Genomic DNA, 18673 nt, shown 5'->3' with positions numbered 1-18673 from the left:
TTACTGATAAACACGCTGGAGGTCGTTGGTGACTCAATACGGATAAGCCCTTGCTAAGTTTCCATACTCATCCAAAAGCCAGTACTAGTGATCGAACCTCTTGGGGCTTAAGTGATTTCCCATACCCAAGGTAAATTAGTATTAGTCATTAGGACTCCACCAGAATGGTACAAGCCAGGCAAAGGGGCTGCAGGAGGACTGTGAATTACTTACCATCCATCTCTGAAAGGCGGAATCCTACTTGTACCCAATCCCCATTTTAAACATTTTTTTAAAGTGAGTTTTCCCAGTATGTTTCAGGTTCCCAGGAAGAAGGATTGCTAGGAAGAGATGGAATCCACCTAACGAAGAGAGGGAAGAGCATCTTCACAGGCAGGTTGGCTAACCTAGTGAGGAGGGCTCTAAACTAGGTTCGCCGGGGATGGAGACCTAAGCTCAGAAGTAAGTGGGGGAGTGGGATACTGGGAGGAAACAGAAGGAGGAGCGTGCAACAGGGGAGGCCTCCTGATTCATACTGAGAAAGTTGGGCAATTGGCTAGTTATCTTAGGTGCCTGTACATGAATGCAAGAAGCCTGGGAAACAAGCAGGGAGAACTGGAAGTCCTGGCACAGTCAAGGAACTATAATGTGACTGGAATAACAAACTTGGTGGGGTAACTCATATGACTGGAGCACTGTCAGGATGGGTATAAACTGTTCAGGAAGGACAGGCAGGGCAGAAAAGGTGGGGGAGTTGCACTGCATGTAAGGGAGCAGTACGACTGCTCAGAGCTCCAGTATGAAACTGGAGAAAAGCCTGTTGAGAGTCTCTGGTTTAACTTTGGAGGCGAGAGCAACAAGGGTGATGTTGTGGTGAGCGTCTGCTCTTGACAACCAGACCAGGAGGATGGGGTAGACGAGGCTTTCTTTGGACAACTAACAGACGTTTCCACATCACAGGCCCTGGTGCTCATGGGGGACGTCAAACACTCTGACATCTGCTGGGAGAGCAATACAGCAATGCACAGACAATCCAGGAAGTTTCTGGAGAGTGTTGGGGACAACTTCCTGGTGCAAGTGCTGGAGGAACCAACTGGGGGCCTGATCCTCTTGACCCACTGCTCACAAAACAGGGAAGTATTGGCAGGGAAAGTAAAAGTGGGTGGCAACCTGGGCAGTAGTGACCATGAGATGGTCGAGTTCAGGATCCTGACAAAAGGAAGTAAGGAGAGCAGCAGAATATGGACCCTGGACTTCAGAAAAGCAGACTTTGACTCCCTCAGGGAACTGATGGGCAGGATCCCCTAGGAGGCTAATATGAGGGGGAAAGAAGTCCAGAAGAGTTGGCTGTATTTTAAAAAAGCCTTATTGAAGGCATAGGAACAAACCATCCTGATAAACAGAAAGAACAGAAAACATGGCAGGTGACCAGGTGACTATTTAGAAACGCTGGACATGAACAACTCCCTGGGGCCGGATCTAATGCATCCGAGAGTGCTGAGGGAGTTGGCTGATGTGATTGCAGAGCCATTGGCCATTATCTTTGAAAACTCATGGCGATCGGGGGAGGTCCCGGATGACTGGAAAAAGGCTAATGTAGTGCCAATCTTTAAAAAAGGGAAGAAGGAGAATCCAGGGAACTATAGGCCAGTCAGCCTCACCTCAGTCCCTGGAAAAATCATGGAGCAGGTCCTCAAGGAATCCATTTGAAGCACTTGGAGGAGAGGAAGGTGACCAGGAACAGACAACATGGATTCACCAAGGGCAAGTCATGCCTGAACAACCTGACTGCTTTCTATAATTAGATAACTGGCTCTGTGGATATGGGGAAAGTGGTGGACATGATATACCTTGCCTTTAGCAAAGCTTTTGATACGGTCTCCCACAGTATTCTTGCCAGCAAGTTAAGGAAGTATGGGCTGGATGAATGGACTATAAGGTGGATAGAAAGCTGGCTAGATCGTCAGGTTCAACGGGTAGTGATCAATGGCTCCATGTCTAGTTGGCAGCCGGTATCAAGTGGAGTGCCCCTGGGGTCTGTTCTGGGGCCGGTTTTGTTCAACATCTTCATTAATGATCTGGATGATGGGATGTATTGCACCCTCAGCAAGTTTGTGGATGACACTAAGCTGGGGCGGGGTGGGAGGTAGACACCCTGGAGGGTAGGGATAGGGTCCAGAGTGACCTAGACAAATTGGACAATTGGGCTAAAAGAAATCAGATGAGGTTCAACAAGGACTGCACTTAGGACGGAAGAATCCCATGCACTGCTACAGGCCGGGGACTGACTGGCTAAGTGGCAGTTCAACAGAAAAGGACCTGGGGATTACAATGGATGAGAAGCTGGATATTAGACAGCAGTGTGCCCTTGTTGCCAAGAAGGCCAATGGCATATTGGGCTGCATTAGTAGGATCATTGTCAGCAGATCGAGGGAAGTGATTATACCCCTGTATTCGGCACTTGTAAGGCCATATCTGGAGTATTGTGTCCAGTTTTGGGCCCCCGCTACAGAAAGGATGTAGACAAAATGGAGAAACTCCAGCGGAGGGCAACGGAAATGATTAGGGGGCTGGGGCACATGACCTATGAGGAGAGGCTGAGGGAACTCGGCTTATTTAGTCTGCAGAAGAGAAGAGTGGGGGGGGATTTGATAGCAGCCTTCATCTATCTGAAGGGGGGTCGCAAAGAGGATGGAGCTCGGCTGTTCTCAGTGGTGGCAGATGACAGAACAAGGAGCAATGGTCTCAAGTGGAAGGTCTAGGTTGGATGTTAGGAAAAAATATTTCACTAGGAGGGTGGTGAAGCACTGCAATGGGTTACCTAGGGAAGTAGTGGAATCTCCATCCTTAGAGGTTTTTAAGGTCCGACTGGGATGAGTTAGTTGGTGTTGGTCCTGCTTTGAGCAGGGGATTGGACTAGATGACATCCTGAGGTCTCTTCCAAGCCTAATCTTCTATGATTCTTTTTCATCCCTGATCACCTTCCCTCCAGAACTAAACAGCCTAAGGGATCCTAAGGGATGGCACAGGTTTGGTCCCAGAGCTAAAGGCTTCCAAGCTGGGACTAAACAAAGCTGTAGGTTTTTGATGCCCCACCTTTCCTCGACTGCATTCTTGGTCCATCCATTTCAGAGAGCACCAAATCCCATTTACACCAAAGTCCTTTGGACAATAATTCCGTGTTATTAGCACTTGTCAAGATGCGATCCATCCAGAGTGTTTCCTACCTGCAGAGTAGGTGGCCCTCAAACTCTCCCACTTCCAGTGGGGAGAATTTCAACAGGAACTGCTGCTTCTTCCCGGCTGGGATGATGCCGCTGCTGGGTTCCATGGAGAATGGAGGGAGAGCAGCAACAGCACACAGGAAGGATGAGACACTCTCCAGAACACTGCCTAGCTGGCTAGCAGGTTGGCTGCAGGGTAGTTTGGTGGAGGCAGCAGACGTGGCAGATGGGAACTCCCCTGTGTTAAGGAATGGGTGGTTAGGTCAGTTTCACTGGATTTGTCTTTGAGGACGAAACCTCTTGTTCTGAGCCCAGACCCCCTGATTCAGTACGATGGACAGAAGGCCGAGGGGATTTGGCTTAAAGACCACACAAAGGCTATCCCCCTTTGCAAACCCTTTCCAAGGATAATTCCAACCTGTGTTAATGAAAGGTGTAATGAGGCTTCATGTCATCACTTCTGCACTGGCTCTTACCAACTCCTCATCCAAGTGAGAGCCAAGGAGTAGTGGGAAAGTGAGGGCAAAGGGCGGGCAGAAGGGGCAGCTGGGGAGAATACATATGCTGAAAAACACCTAGAAAAGTTCCATACAAAGGCATGAAATCGAAATACTGAAAGACACCCCATCATGCTGGTCTGAACAAATCATGCCCACACGTACATCCATGCCTGGTTAGCAGGGCTGCACAGATGAATCTGAGGGCAGAATGTGGCTCATTGTGTGTATGTCCTTTCAGCTGAAAAGGTAGGCAGGCATTAAGTGATCAAGGAACCGCACTGGTGCATATTGCAGTGTCTGGTCTTCTCTTCCTCTGTTTATCAAGCTTCCACAGCTAGCAATAGCCATCAAACCACAAAGCAGTGGCATAATGGAACAGCCCAATGGTCCAGAGCACCCTGAAGAAGTGGGACCGCTAAACACTGAGGATGGAGTGGAGGTTAAGGATAATCTAGGCACGGCCTAATATCTAAACAAATACTTTGCCTCAGTCTTTAATAAGGCTAATGAGGATCTTAGGGATAATGGTAGCATGACAAATGGGAATGAGGCTATGGAGGTAGATATTACCATATCTGAGGTAGAAGCGAAACTCAAACAGCTTAATGGAACTAAATTGGGGGGCCCAGATTATCTTCATCCAAGAATATTAAAGGAATTGGCACATGAAATTGCAAGCCCATTAGCAAGAATTTTTAATGAATCTGTCAACTCAGGGGTTGTACCGTATGATTGGAGAATTGCTAACACAGTTCCTATTTTTAAGAAAGGAAAAAAAAGTGATCTGGGTAACTACACACCTGTTAGTTTGACATCTGTAGTATGCAAGGTATTAGAAAAAATTTTGAAGGAGAAAGTAGTTAAGGACATTGACGTTAATGGTAAATCGGACAAAATACAACATGGTTTTACAAAAGGTAGATCGTGCCAAACCAACCTGATCTCCTTCTTTGAGAAAGTAACAGATTTTTTAGACAAAGGAAACGCAGTGGATCTAATTTACCTCGATTTCAGTAAGGCATTTGATACGGGCACATGGAGAATTATTAGTTAAATTGGAAAAGATGGGGATCAATATGAAAATTGAAAGGTGGATAAGGAACTGGTTAAAAGGGAGACTACAGTGGGTTATACTGAAAGGTGAACTGTCAGACTGGAGGGAGGTTACCAGTGGAGTTCCTCAGGGATCGGTTTTGGGACCAATCTTATTTAATCTTTTTATTACTGACCTCGGCACAAAAAGTGGGAGTGTGCTAATAAAGTTTGCGGATGATACAAAGCTGGGAGGTATTGCCAATTTAGAGAAGGACCAGGATATCATACAGGAGGATCTGGATGACCTTGTAAATTGGAGTAATAGTAATAGGCTGAAATGTAATAGTGAGAAGTGTAAGGTCATGCATTTAGGGATTAATAAAAAGAATTTTAGTTATAATCTGGGGACGCATCAATTAGAAGTAATGGAGGAAGAGAAGGACCTTGGAGTATTGGTTGATCACAGGATGACTATGAGCCGCCAATGTGATATGGCCGTGAAAAAAGCTAATGGGGTCTTGGGATGCATCAGGCGAGGTATTTCCAGTAGAGATAAGGAGGTGTTAGTACCATTATACAAGGTACTGGTGAGACCTCACCTGGAATACTGTGTGCAGTTCTGGTCTCCCATGTTTAAGAAGGATGAATTCAAACTGGAACAGGTACAGAGAAGGGCTACGAGGATGATCCGAGGAATGGAAAACCTGTCTTATGAAAGGAGACTCAAAGAGCTTGGCTTGTTTAGGCTAACCAAAAGAAGGTTGAGCGGAGATATGATTGCTCTCTATAAATATATCAGAGGGATAAATACCGGAGAGGGAGAGGAATTATTTAAGCTCAGTACCAATGTGGACACAAGAACAAATGGATATAAACTGGCCATCGGGAAGTTTAGACTAGAAATTAGACGAAGGTTTCTAACCATCAGAGGAGTGAAGTTCTGGAATAGCCTTGGGAAGCAGTGGGGGCAAAAGACCTATCTGGCTTCAAGATTAAACTCCATAAGTTTATGGAGGAGATGGTATGATGGGATAACATGATTTTGGCAATTAATTGATTTTTGACTATTAGTGGTAGATATGTCCAATGGCCTGTGATGGGATGTTAGATGGGATGGGATCTGAATTACTACAGAGAATTCTTTCCTGGGTATCTGGCTGGTGAATCTTGCCCACATGCTCAGGGTTCAGCGGATCACCATATTTGGGGTCGGGAAGGAATTTTCCTCCAGGGCAGATTGGAAGAGGCCCTGGGGGTTTTTCGCCTTCCTCTGTAGCATGGGGCACGGGGCACTGGCTGGAGGATTCTCTGCACCTTGAAGTCTTTAAATCATTATTTGAGGACTTCAATAGCTCAGCCATAGGTGAGAGGTTTATTGCAGGAGTGGGTGGGTGAGATTCTGTGGCCTGCATTGTGCAGGAGGTCAGACTAGATGATCATAATGGTCCCTTCTGACCTTAATATCTATGAGTCTATGACTCAGGGCGTGGCCATTGCCAGATGTTAAATTCCTTCAGTACACCAATTTATACATTACACTGCAGGAGAATTTCCTTCCTGACCCACTTGGTGATGAGTTTATGCCTTGAGCATGAAGATTGATAGTGCTTATTTCCATCCTAACTAATTTAACTGCTGATGTTAGTTTTACTCATAAAAAGTCCGGTCCTTGTCCTTCTCACCCTTTTGGTAGCTGGCTGCATAAGACGCTGCACAGCTGCTGAAGACATGTTAAAGAGGCACAGAAATAGTTAGCAAAGCACCCTCATGCCTCAAACAGAGCAGGCTAGGCCATGTTGGGAGAGAACACCACATAATTGAACAGACCCTGCTGCTGCATGTATGAGACCATCATAAAAACAAAAATGCAGCTTTAATTACAAATACTTTTCCTCCTGCTTGCAAAATATCTCTATATTATGGCCCCAGTTCAACAAGGCTACTAAGCGTGTGCATAACGTTAAGCATGTCTTGTGTTTGAAGTTACGTACATGCTTAGGGGCCTTGTTGAATCAGGGCCTAAGAGGGGGGAAAACAATAATTCATCAATGTGGGTGGGGAGGACAGAGGAACAATAACAGAAAAGGTGGAAATGGCAGAAGTGCTAAATGACTTTTTTGTTTCAGTTTTCACCAAAAAGATTAGTATTGACTGGACATCTAACATAGTGAACGCCAGTGAAAATGAGGTAGGATCAGAGGCTAAAATAGGGAAAGAAGAAGTTAAAAATTACTTAGACAAGTCAGATATTTTCAAGTCATCAGAGCATGATGAAATACATCCTAGGATACTCAAGGGGCTAACTGAGGAGATGTCTGAGCCATTAGTGATTATCTTTGAAAAGTCATGGAAGACAGAAGAGATTCCAGAGGGCTGGAAAAGGGAAAAGATAGTGCCAAGCTATAAAAAGGGGAATAAGGAGAACCTGGGGAATTACAGACCAGTCAGCTAAACTTCAGTACCCAGAAATATAATGTGCAGGGGACTGGACTTGAAGACCTTTCAAGGTCCCTTACAGTCCTATAATTCTACGATTCTATGATTCCATATCTCTGCTGCAAAATGCTGAGTGATGACTCAGAATGCAGGCTCTGAACTGCCCGTGCTGCTCTTGGATCTGGGGCACAGCTGCTTCCTGACACCACATCTGGGTATTTTCGCATCTTTTTCTTCTTTTTAAACAAACATTTAATCAAAGACATGCATCCCTGTTTCCCTCCAACAGCAACCCAGCTCCTACCTCTCCCCCAGTGACTAGGGTTGCCAACTTTCTAGTCGCAAAAAATCAAACACCTGAGCCCTGCCCTTTCCCCGAGGCCCTGCCCCTTCACCAACCCTGCCTCGAGGCCCCGCCCCCCCACTCACTACATTCCCCCTCCCTCGGTGCCTCGCTCTCTCACACCCTCACTCACTTTCACTGGGCTAGGGCAGGGAGTTGGGGTGCGGGAGTGGGTGAGGGCTCTAGCTGCGGGTGCGGGCTCTGGGGTGGGGCCAGAAATAAGGGGTTCAGGGTGTGGGAGAAGGCTCCAGGCTAGGGAAGGGAGTTGGGGTGTGGGAGGGGGTGAGGACTCCAGCGGGGGATGGGGGGTTTGGGGTGCAGGAGGGGGCTCTGGGCTGGGGGGGTGGGGCTGAGGGATTTGGAGTGAGGGAGGGGGCTGCGGTTCAGGCAGGGGGTTCTGGTGCAGGAAGAGGTAAGGGCTCTGGGGTGGGCTTACCTCAGGTGGCTCCTGGTCAGTGGTGCAGTGGTGGGGGGGCTAAGGCAGGTTCCCTGCCTGTCCTGGCACCATGCTGCATGTGCCCCAAAAGCAGCCAGCAAGTTCGGGTCCTAGACTGGGGCCCAGGAGGCTTCATGCACTGCTCTCATCCACAGGCACTGCCCCCGGACCCCAGTGTAGAGCTAGTGCTCGGGGTGGGGGCAGCGTGTGGAGCCCCATGGTCCCTCCCTCCCCCCCGCCTAGGAGCCGGACCTGCTGGTCGCTTCCAGGGTGCAGCGCGGTGCCAGCCAGGACAGGTAGGGACCAGTCTTCCTTAGTGCTGCAGCACTGCCGACTGGACTCTTAACGGCCCAGGGACCCTTTCTGACCAGGTGTTCCGGTTGAAAACTGGACACCAGGTCACCCTACCAGTGACCTGAATTCCATTACCCTGTGATCCTCCAACAGGACTCCCCCCATGCTCCCTTTTCAGCTTCTGAACCCCCCCAACGTGTGGCCCTAACTGCTCTCCTCCCTTGACCTCTCTGACCTTTGCTGACCTTTCCACAGTGCCCAGCAGCTCTGCCGTACCAGTTCTGGGCACTCTGAAGGTGGGGGGAGCTGGAAAGAAAGCAATCAGAGGGGGCAAAAAGGAAGACTCTTTATCCAAACCTGAAAGAAGCCACTTGCCTGAGGATGATGGGGGAGGACCTGGGGAGGGAAGCAGAGCTATGATGTCACCTTCAGAACTGTGCTGTCTTGGTGCCTCAGGCAAAGAGGCCCAGTCTGCTCCCTGAGCTCTCAGGTTCCCTGAATGCTGTAAAGCCCCTATGGGTTACAGGAGGAAGCTGCTGTGGGGAGCACCAGGTGCCGGGGGGAGGGGGCTGACTGCTATACCTTCAGGACTGCATGGCAACGGTTCTTCGGTAAAGTTGACTGCCCTTCTGCTGTCTTCCATGACCACCTTCCAGGAGTACTCCAGCGCCACATTCCCCTTATTGGACAGCTGGAACCTGCAAAGGCAGCAGTGCAAAAGGGAGAAGAAATAAGGTCTCATAGAAGGGCTAAGCAAGCACTGAAAAATCACCTAGGGTTAGATTCTGACACCCTTACTCATGCTGAGTAGCACTTTGCTCTGCAAGCTGTTGCATCATTCAGAATGGGTCCACAAGTGCTATTCAGCTTGAGGAAGGGGAGCAGAATGTGGCCCACACATTTCAGCAGATGGTTCTACAGTGTATCCTGCCTGCCTGGGAGTGAGGGGCCCCAGGAGAATCCCTAGCCCCCCCCCGCACCAACCCATATTATATTGGAGGAGCTGGCACCGGCGGCTTGTGAGAGTAGAAGGATTTCTACTTCTGCATCTTGCAACTGACAAACCTGTTACACGTCTGGTAACTTTGGCATTCGCCGTCAGTGAAATAAGGCCTGTTTTTAGGACTGTCAGTACTCTGGGCTGAATGCTGGCAGTGTGTAACCAGGGTAAGAATGACTCCAACAGGAGTTCTGAACATAAACGGCTTGTAGGCTTGGGCCCTAACTGGTACAGGAGTCACTCTAGGGACCAAAATAAATGTAGTCAGTTCTAGGGAGGTCTGTGGGAAATATCTGGTGTCAGCAATACTGCACAGCACCTTGCTTTATTTATGGGACTTATTTATATCAGTGACACCAGGCTCTGTGAGGCAGAATGGGATCAAGGACGATTTCTCCAGTGCAAAGGAGGGAGCTGGGAGGCAGAACGTAAATACCAGAACTTGGCTCTGGCCAGGACGTGGGATAACGTCTGGACTGCAGAACCCAGTGCCACGGCAACCCTCGGGACTGAGACTTCTGACAGGCACCAAGAGCCCTGGCAAAAGCAGTAGCAACTCTTCTGCCTCCTGGTGCTTATCAGCGGTCAGAAACAACAGCCAACAAACTAAACTAATTCCTGGAAGCTCGCAGGCTGATGTAAGAGCCTCCCACTGTCCCAACTGGCTGGGAAGAACACGAACACCTGTAGCTTAGTTGTACTGTGGAGCGAGTTGGCCCTGGCTGTGTAATACCACTTCCTTCCCCGGTAGAAGAGAGGGTTACTCGCCCTGTGCAGTAACTGAGGTTCTTCGTGATGTGTGTCCCTGTGGGTGCCCCACTTCAGGTGTGGGTGTGTCCCAGAGCTGTTGATTGGAGATTTTTGGTAGCAGTGTCCGTCTGAGTCGCGCATGCGCAGTAGTCGTCTCTTGGTGCCTCTGACGCCTCTTCTAGTGCCCACGTGACCCAACCCCCTCAATTCCTTCTCTGTCGTAGAGTCCATACTGCAAACTCCGAAGTAGAGGGGAGGAGGGTGGGTAGTGGAGCCCCCACAAGGACACTCATCCTGAAGAACCTCAGTTACTGCACAGGGTGAGTAACCCTCTCTTCTTCAAGTGCTGTCCCTGTGGGTGCTCCATTTCAGGTGATTGTAGAGCAGTGCCCCACTGTGGATGTAAGGGGCATCAGATTCAGTTGGGCCACTGAAGAGAGCATGGTGAGGCCTATTATAGCGTCTGACCTTGAGCTTTGAGTGATTGCATAATGGTTTGTGAAAGTGTGCACAGAGGCCCAGGTAGCCCCTCTGCAGTGGCGTAGCCAGGTGGAGGAAACAGGGGGAGCGGAGATAAAAAAGGCACCACCTGCTTGTACCCACCCGGCGGTGCTCCGGGTCTTCGGCGTTGGGTCCTTCACTCGCTCTGGGTCTTCGGCGGCACGTCGGCATCGGGTCCTTCACTCGCACTGAAGGACCCCCCTCCGCCGAAATGCCACCGAAGACCAGAGCGAGTGAAGGACCCGACACTGAAGTGCCGCTGAAAACCCGGAGCGAGTGAAGGACCCAACGCTGAAGACCCGGAGCGCTGCCGGGTGAGTACAAGCGGGTGCCACTGAAGACCCGGCGTGCCGCCGGGTGAGTAAAAATTAAAAAGGTGCCACTTCTGCTCGGTGGGAGAGCGGCTGCTGCCCCACTCCCCCCCTAGTGACGCTACTGCTGCTCTGCATGTGTCTATTATCGGTATGCTGTTCAGGAACTCCATGAACATTGCTACTGAGCAAGTAGAGTGGAATCTGATCCCCTCTGGGGGTTCTGTGTTATTTGTTCGATAACAGAGTTGGATGCAGGTAGAGATCCATTTAGATAGTCTCTGCATGGATACTGCGCATCCCTTGGAGCACTCTGTTGTGGAAATAAAAAGTCTAAGGACTTCCAGAAAGGCTTGGTTCTGCCTAAAGAAAATGCTATTGCTTGTCTGACACCTAGTGTACGTCAGATAGTCTCTTGTGAGCGCCCATGTGGTTTGGGATAAAACATAGGAAGGTGTATGGGTTGGTTTATATGGAAGGATGTTGATATTTTAGGTAAGAATTTTGGGTGTGGTCTCAATGTGACCTTGTCTTTAAAGAATACGGTATAAAGGGGTCAGCCATGAGCACCCCTATCTCATTACTTGTTGAGCGGAGGTGATTGTGACCAAGAATGCAATCTTCATCGATGGATGAAGCAGGGAGCAGGTAGCTAAGGGCTCAAATGGGGGTCTAGTGAGGCATTTAAGCACTAGATTTAAACACCATGCTGATGTAGGTTGTCGGACTTCTGGGTAAATGTTCTGTATGCCGGTGAGGACACAGTTGGTGACTGGGTGTGCAAATATCAAGATTCCCTTGATCTTATGATGAAAGGCTATACTAGCCGTGAGGTGTACTTTAATTGAGCTTGTCGAGAGACCCGATTTCTTCAGTTCTAGCATGTAGTCCAGCACTAATGGGAGTGGCGCTGTAACTGCGGTTAACTGTTTTTGTTGACATCATACTGTGAACCTTTTCCATTTTTGGAGGTAAGTATTCCAAGTGGTTGATCTCCTGCTATTTAGTAATGTTGTCATAAACACACAGCTACGGGTAGCATAAAATCCCTCCTGAGCAGCTGTACTGAATCTTTACCTGTAAGGGGTTAAGAAGCTCAAATAGCCTGGTTGGCACCTGACCAAAAGGACCAATAAGGAAAGAAGATACTTTCAAATCTGGGGGGAGAGGTTTTGTTTGTGCCCCTTTTGGTGTTCCCTCTCTGGACGGAGAGAGAGACCAGGCAGGAAAAACATCTCCTGAAAACATACCTGAAATGAGCATCTAAGATTACAAAAATTGTAAGTAAGGGCAAGGAAATACATTAGATTATCTTTTGTTTTAGCGTGTGAATTTTCCCGATGCTAAGAGGGAGGTTTATTCCTGTTTTTCGTAACTTTGAAGCTGAGCCCAGAGGGGAATCCTCTGTGTTTTAAATCTTTTTATTACCCTGTAAAGAGTTACCTTCCATCCTGATTTTTGCAGGTGTGAGTCTTACTTTTTCTTTAAATAAAGTTCTTCCTTTAAGAACCTGATTGATTTTCAGTGTCCTAGAGACAAAGGGTCTGGTCAGTACTCACATTATTCTCAAGCCTCCCCAGGAAAGGGGGTGAAGGGGCTTGGGGAAATATTTTGGGAAACTAGGGACTCCAAGTGACCCTTTTCCTGAATTTTTGTCTAAATCACTTGGTTGTGGCAGCAATACCATCCAAGGACAAGGAAAAGAATTTGTGCCTTGGGGAAGTTTTTAACCTAAGCTGGTAGAAATAAGCTTAGGAGGTCTTTCATGCGGGTCCCCACTTCCGTACCCCAGAGTTCAGAGTGGGGAGGGAACCCTGACACATGTGTTTAACTTGTTCTGAACAGGCTAATTTGTCATGTTTGAACCATGAAGGAGCCAGGCTTTCAGGTGAAGTTTCTCTGGATTTGGGTGGAGAGTCCTGCCTTCGTTCTGTGAGACGAGGTCTGCCCGCAGTGGGAGAGTTCATGGGGTGCATACTGCCATGCGCATCAGATAAGGGTACCAGGTCTGCCTGGGCCACATTGGGACTATCAGTATGATGTGCTTTTCAGCACATATCTTCTGTATCACTTGTGAGATCAGTGGGATCTGTGGGAATGCATACATGAGTGATGCGTCCCATGTGATGAGGAAGGCATCTCCCAGTGACTGGGATCCCAGTCCTGATCTGGAGCAAAAGAGTGGGCACTTGTGGTTTAGTGATGATGCGAATAGGTTGACGGGGGGAAGCCCCATCATTGAAATGTTGACTGTAGGATTCTGTTGTTTATTTCCCATTTGTGTTCCTGGAAAAAACTGTCTGCTTAGTGTGTCCGGTGTCATGTTCTGGCATCTTGGGAGATAGGAGGCCGAGATATTTATTTTGTGGTGTATGCACCAGCTCCACAGTTTCATGGCCTCGGTGCATAGTGAGTAAGAGCGAGCTCCTCCTTGGTGACTGATATGGAACATGCATGCTATATTGTTGGTCATTATCCACTGACTGGTTCTTGATGCTTGGTAGGAAGTGCCTGCAGGCATTGCATATTGCACACAGCTCTAGTAGATTGATGTATAGTCGGGTTTCCGCTGTTGACCACCTGCCTTGAACAGTGAGTTGGTTCAGGTGGGCTCCCCAGCCTCTCAACAAAGCGTCCATCGTGATTATTATTGATGGTGGATCCTGCTGAAAGGGGATCCCCAGGCACACATTCTCTGGTTTTGTCCACCATTGTGAGGAGACCAAGACTTTTGGTGGCACTGTTAGTCTCTTGTTCAGGCTGTGTTTGCTGGGGATGTATACTGAGCTCAGCTAGCCTTGTGGGAAGCGCATATGAAGTCTTGTGTGTCTTACCACTAACATTGTGGCCACCATGTGACCTAATAGTGGTAAGCAGGTTCGTGCTGATGTTTGAAGGCTGTTGTTGACTACTTAGATGAGGCCGGTCAATGTTACGAATCTGCTCATGGGTAATGATGCTCTGGCCTCTGTGGAATCGAGGTGTACCCCGATGAAGTCCAGTTGTTCTACTGGAAGTAGGGTTGATTTTATTCATTTATTTGTAACCCTAGATTCTGAAAGAGGGTGATAGTTTTCTGCACAATGTTTATCGCTTCTTCTTGAGTCAGGCCTTTCAGTAGACAATTATCTACATATGGGCAAATCATTATCCCTCATTTCTGTAAGTGCCACCACTACTGCCAGGGTTTTGGGGAAGTCTCTTGATGAGGTGGAGAGGCCGAAAGGTAGTACTCTGTATAGACAGTGATTGACCCCCACTGTGAACTGTAGAAACTGTCTATGAGGGGTGTGTATGATGATGTGAAAATATGCATCTTGTAGGTCGAGGGCTGAAAACCAGTCCCCCGTTTCTAGCATTGGTATTATCGTGGTCAGTGTGACAATCTTGAATTTTTGGGTTTGTACAAATTTGTTGAGCTTTCTGAGATCCAGAATGGGTCTCCAGCCACCATTTTTCTTCTGGGTCAAGAAATAGTGGGAGTAAAAACCCTCCCCTCTGTGTTGCAGGGCAACTTGCTCCATGGCACCTAACTGTAGAAGATGGTTTACTTGCTGTCTTAAAAGGTGCTCATGAGAAGGGTCCCTGAAGAGGGACAGGGAAGGAGCTGAGGAAGGGGGGGTGGGAGAGAAAGGGGACGGCATAGCCCAGTCTTACGAACTCCACAACCCATTGATCCATTTTTATCAACGCCCAGGCTTGGTAAAATGGACGTAGTCAATGGTCAAAGAAACATGGTACTGGCGCTGTATAGTGGGGGAGGTCGTTCAGACCCTTGACCAAATATTCAAAACTGTTGTTTGGAGGAAGCCAGTTGCGATGTTGAGGGCTGACTTTGAGATGTTCTCCAGCTCTGTAGCTGCTGTCTGTTTCTTTGTAGTTTGTATTGTCTTTGTTGTGGGTGATGTTTTTGTGTCCAAATCCATGGAAAATAAGCAGAAATTGGGCTTGTTTTAGGCTGAGTTGGCTAGCATTGGCTAGTTCGGGGCTTATTAGGGTTTTTTACGTATGGTGATTGGCATTTGGCTCCAGCTGCTGCATTGCCTGCATGCCTGTGTGTGGTGACCTGCAGGTGGGGCGACACAATGTGCACGTGGACTGTGCTTTAAACAATTTAAAGTTCCTGGTTTTTGCCTGGCTCAGCCAGATATTAGCTCCCGGAGGCAACATCAAGGAAAGTAACCAGTACCCAGAGGGGTGTCAAACAACCATAACCAGCCATTGTCCAGCAAGGGAACTACAATTCAATGACTCACCTGCACGAGGCCACGCCGGGGGAATTGCTCAACCTTGCCTGGAGACTCAGCAATGCCCCCCAGATATGCCTGGACATGTGCTCCCAAGCACATGGACTGAGGGTATAAAACCTAAAACAGGGGGCCTGTGCTTGGCCTTTATCCTTCACCCGCCTATGCTGCAAGCAACAAGGACACTCTGAAGTCTCCAACTGAAGGGACTGGCTCAGATTTCAAGGGTGAAATCTGTGTACTATGAACTGCAATATCCATTGGGGTGAAAAAAACTGCATAACCTAGATGCTGCCCAGTCTAATAGGGTTGAGAGTTTAGACTGCGTGCTTATATTTTGTTTTCTTTTGGTAACGAACTCTGACTTTTTGCCTATCACTTAAAATCTTTTGTAGTCAATACATTTGTTTTACTGTTTATCTTTACCAGTGAGTTTGTATGAAGTGTGTGGCAAATCTGCTCACGTTTTGCAAAGGCTGGTGTATATCCACTTTACATTGATGAAGTGGTGAACCAAATAATAAATCTGCATTGCTCATCTTGAGCAGTGTAAGATGGTATATTCCTGGGGTACAGTGCTGGAAGCTGGGGGTGGGATTTGGCTAGTGCCTTTCTCTGTGTGATTCATGAGTGGCTCTGGGAGCTTCATGCAATCTAGTTGGGTGTGGGGCTCCACATGTGGTTGTGCTGAGTGATAACAGCACCTGGAGGGGTTTGCTGCTGGTCACTAGCAAGGCATTGTAAGAGACAGCCCAGGATGGAGAGAGTTCAGGGGGGCACCGCAGTCCCACAGTCCTAGACTGCACCCTGGGGATCCCGTCACACAGAGTCTTGGGGTTGGCTTGTTTTAGCCTTGTTTTTTGGCTTATTTTGAAATCCGGGTTGCTTATTTACAGGTAAAAGTTGGCAACTTTATGTAGTGTCGCTGAGGAGTACACTTTTCAACTGAAAAGGTCGAGCCTTTTGTGGTTCTTGTCCTGAGGGGTGGACCTGTACTTAGGCTGTTTCCCGTGTTGATTTGCGGATTTGACCACTAGAGAGTTGGGCTGTGGGTGGGAGAACAGGAAATCCATCCCCTTGGTGGGGATATAATATTTTCTGTCTGCCCTTTTGCACATTGGTGGTACCAATCTGCCAGATTGTCTCCGATGGTTCCATGATGGCATCATTTATCGGGAGAGCTATCCTGGAGGATGAAGATGTTTGGAGGATTTGTAACAATTTATGCTGGTTATCCTGAATCATCTCCGGTGGGATATCTTGACTGATGGCTACTCGTTTAAACATTTCTTGAAATTGTTTGAAGTCATCAGCTGTGATAGGGGGTGGTGGCATTACAGCTTTATCTGGGGATAACGATGATTTGTGTGCAGGTGATGTGACCTCTGGTCTGTGCCTTCTTCTCTCTCTTCTCCTGTGTACCTCTGAAGTCTCCTAGCTAGGGGATGGTGGGGGTGACCGATTTCACCCTGGTTGGAGTCGCTGGTCTGGTATGATGAGCCCTCTATGCCGCTCGAGGGTCCCAAGGGATTCATTGCAAGGGGAAGGGCATAGGTGGGCACATCCATGGCTGCCCATACCAAGATTGTATGTCTTGTCTGTACTGGGTTTTGAGTCTCATGGGTTCCCAAGGTGGCCTCCGTGCAGTGGGTGAAGAGTGTTGAGATGAAAAGTGACTTCCGTCTTGATCCTTGTCCTCATTGCTCGACATAGGTGGGTGACAGGCGATATCATTTGCTGTATATTAGTATGCACAGGAGAACTGTCGGGGCTGAATGGGGTGACTGCAGCACTGAGGAGACTGCAATGTCTTTATGCTGTAAGAATTGCCGTGGTGTTGTTAGTTTCAGTACCGTCGGTGTTGATGCTCTTGATTTAGATGGTACTGGTGTCTGTGACGATGGCTTATGTGTTGTCTTGGGTCTGTAGCTCGGTGCCAATGTACTCATCGGTGCCAGGGATGGGGGCATGGCCACTGGTGAGGGCCTTGGCACCGTGTCTCTCACCGGAGTGGCTGGTGCCGTTGAGAAGGAGACATGATTACGTCTCAACTCCTTCTCCTTGCAGTGGGGCTCGGCAGAGGTCCTGGTGTTGACGGTGCCGAAAGTGCCTGATGCCTCAAAGGTGCTTACCTGTGTGGAGGTCAGCACTGAGGACAGCCACCCGGTTGGCGACTGCTTCTTTTTCGGTGTCTCTCTATGTGGGGAGGTTGCGGCTCTTTCCATGTATTTTTGGCGGACTGGGTGCTCTCTTCAGTTGAGGCTGTGCCTGGGGAGCCACCAGAAGGGGAGGTTTTCTCGCCTGTGTCAGAGGCCGGCTGCAGTGATTTTTCCACCAGGATCAGTGTTAGGCATGGGTTTCTGTCGCACCTGGCTCTCGCTTTTAGGTTGCTACAGAGAGTGCACTTCTGAGGGATGTGCAACTCCCCAAGGCAACGGACACAGAAGGAGTGCCCATCAGAGATGGACATGGCTTCGCAGAATGAGCTGCATCTCTTAAATCCTGGGGAACTAGGCATTTTGTAGTGGGGATAGGTTTCCCGCTTTGGAAGAAGCTAATGTAAAAAAAAGATTTTTCTTTACTTAAGTGCTAAGTAGGTACTCCAGTACTAACTGCACTATTTAACTACCAAACTCTACTAAACAATCTAATTTAATTCGTTAAGGTTGAGCAAAAGATGTTGGGACTCTGCCACTGTCAGAACTCTGTCTGAGGCTGCGGATGGCTGAGAAGGAACTGAGGGGGTCGGGAGGCGCACGCGCTAGATGAGGTGCCAACGGTGCCGCAAGATGACTACTGCTTACACGGTACCCAGACCAACACTGCTACCCAAAATCTCTGATTAAGGGCGCCGGGACACACCCACACCTGAAGTGGAGCCCCCACAGGGACATCGCTTGAAGAAGAACCAGTTTTTCTGAGTTGTCCCCGTGTAATCTCAAAAAAAGAAAAGGAGGACTTGTGGCACCTTAGAGACTAACCAATTTATTTGAGCAGAAGCTTTCGTGAGTCCTCCTTTTCTTTTTGCGAATACAGACTAACACGGCTGCTACTCTGAAACCTGTGTAATCTCAGTTACTCACCTGAACACCCTGGTCTGGAGGAGCAAGGTCTCCTTGAACTGCACCAAGTTAGTTTCTAGCTTGAACTGGGTGTAATCAACAATGGCACTGATTTGAAGTTCTAGCTCTCGGCTGCTCTCTTCCAGAACAGTGTGGGCGGGTTCGGGGTCTGTCTCTATCACCTTCAAACAGAAACGAGAAAAACAACAGTAACCTGACTAAGCACTTGAGCCCCTCCAGAGCCAGACTTGGTACCACCATCAAAACAGTGAGGGCCATTCAGACACAACCTTCCTGAACTTTCCTTCTGTTACCCATTCCTTTGCCATTGATTATCTGGACATAGGTGCTGGAACTAGGGGTGTGGAGGGTGCTGCAGCACCCCCTGACTTGAAGTAGTTTCCATTGTATCCAGGATTTACAGTTGGGCTCAATGGCTCTCAGCACCCCCACTATAAAAATTGTTCCAGCATCCCTGGTTCTGGAGCAAACAGACACCACCCGGATGACAGGGAGAACTGTCTGTGGGAGCACTATGAGGTGGCTGTGTCTCAA

At 48.5% G+C, this 18673-nt stretch overlaps 1 protein-coding gene across 2 annotated transcripts in view; it reads right to left on the bottom strand.

Moving 5' to 3' along the window:
* HYDIN (HYDIN axonemal central pair apparatus protein) overlaps positions 1 to 18673 on the bottom strand; it is a 443011-nt gene that overhangs the window by 37372 nt on the left and 386966 nt on the right. For both annotated transcript variants that reach the window (XM_074968344.1, XM_074968343.1), the window contains 3 exons: positions 18140 to 18300; positions 8830 to 8945; positions 3207 to 3441 (listed from right to left, as the gene is read on the bottom strand). In XM_074968344.1, the coding sequence (XP_074824445.1) occupies positions 3207 to 3441; positions 8830 to 8945; positions 18140 to 18300 (512 nt within the window). The remainder of the gene's footprint in view (positions 1 to 3206; positions 3442 to 8829; positions 8946 to 18139; positions 18301 to 18673) is intronic.

Source organism: Natator depressus, chromosome 12 (genome assembly GCF_965152275.1).
Source record: "Natator depressus isolate rNatDep1 chromosome 12, rNatDep2.hap1, whole genome shotgun sequence".
NCBI classification, from domain to species: Eukaryota; Metazoa; Chordata; order Testudines; family Cheloniidae; genus Natator; species Natator depressus.
Note: the sequence above shows the minus strand (reverse complement) of the source record. Positions and strands in the feature narration are given on the sequence as shown.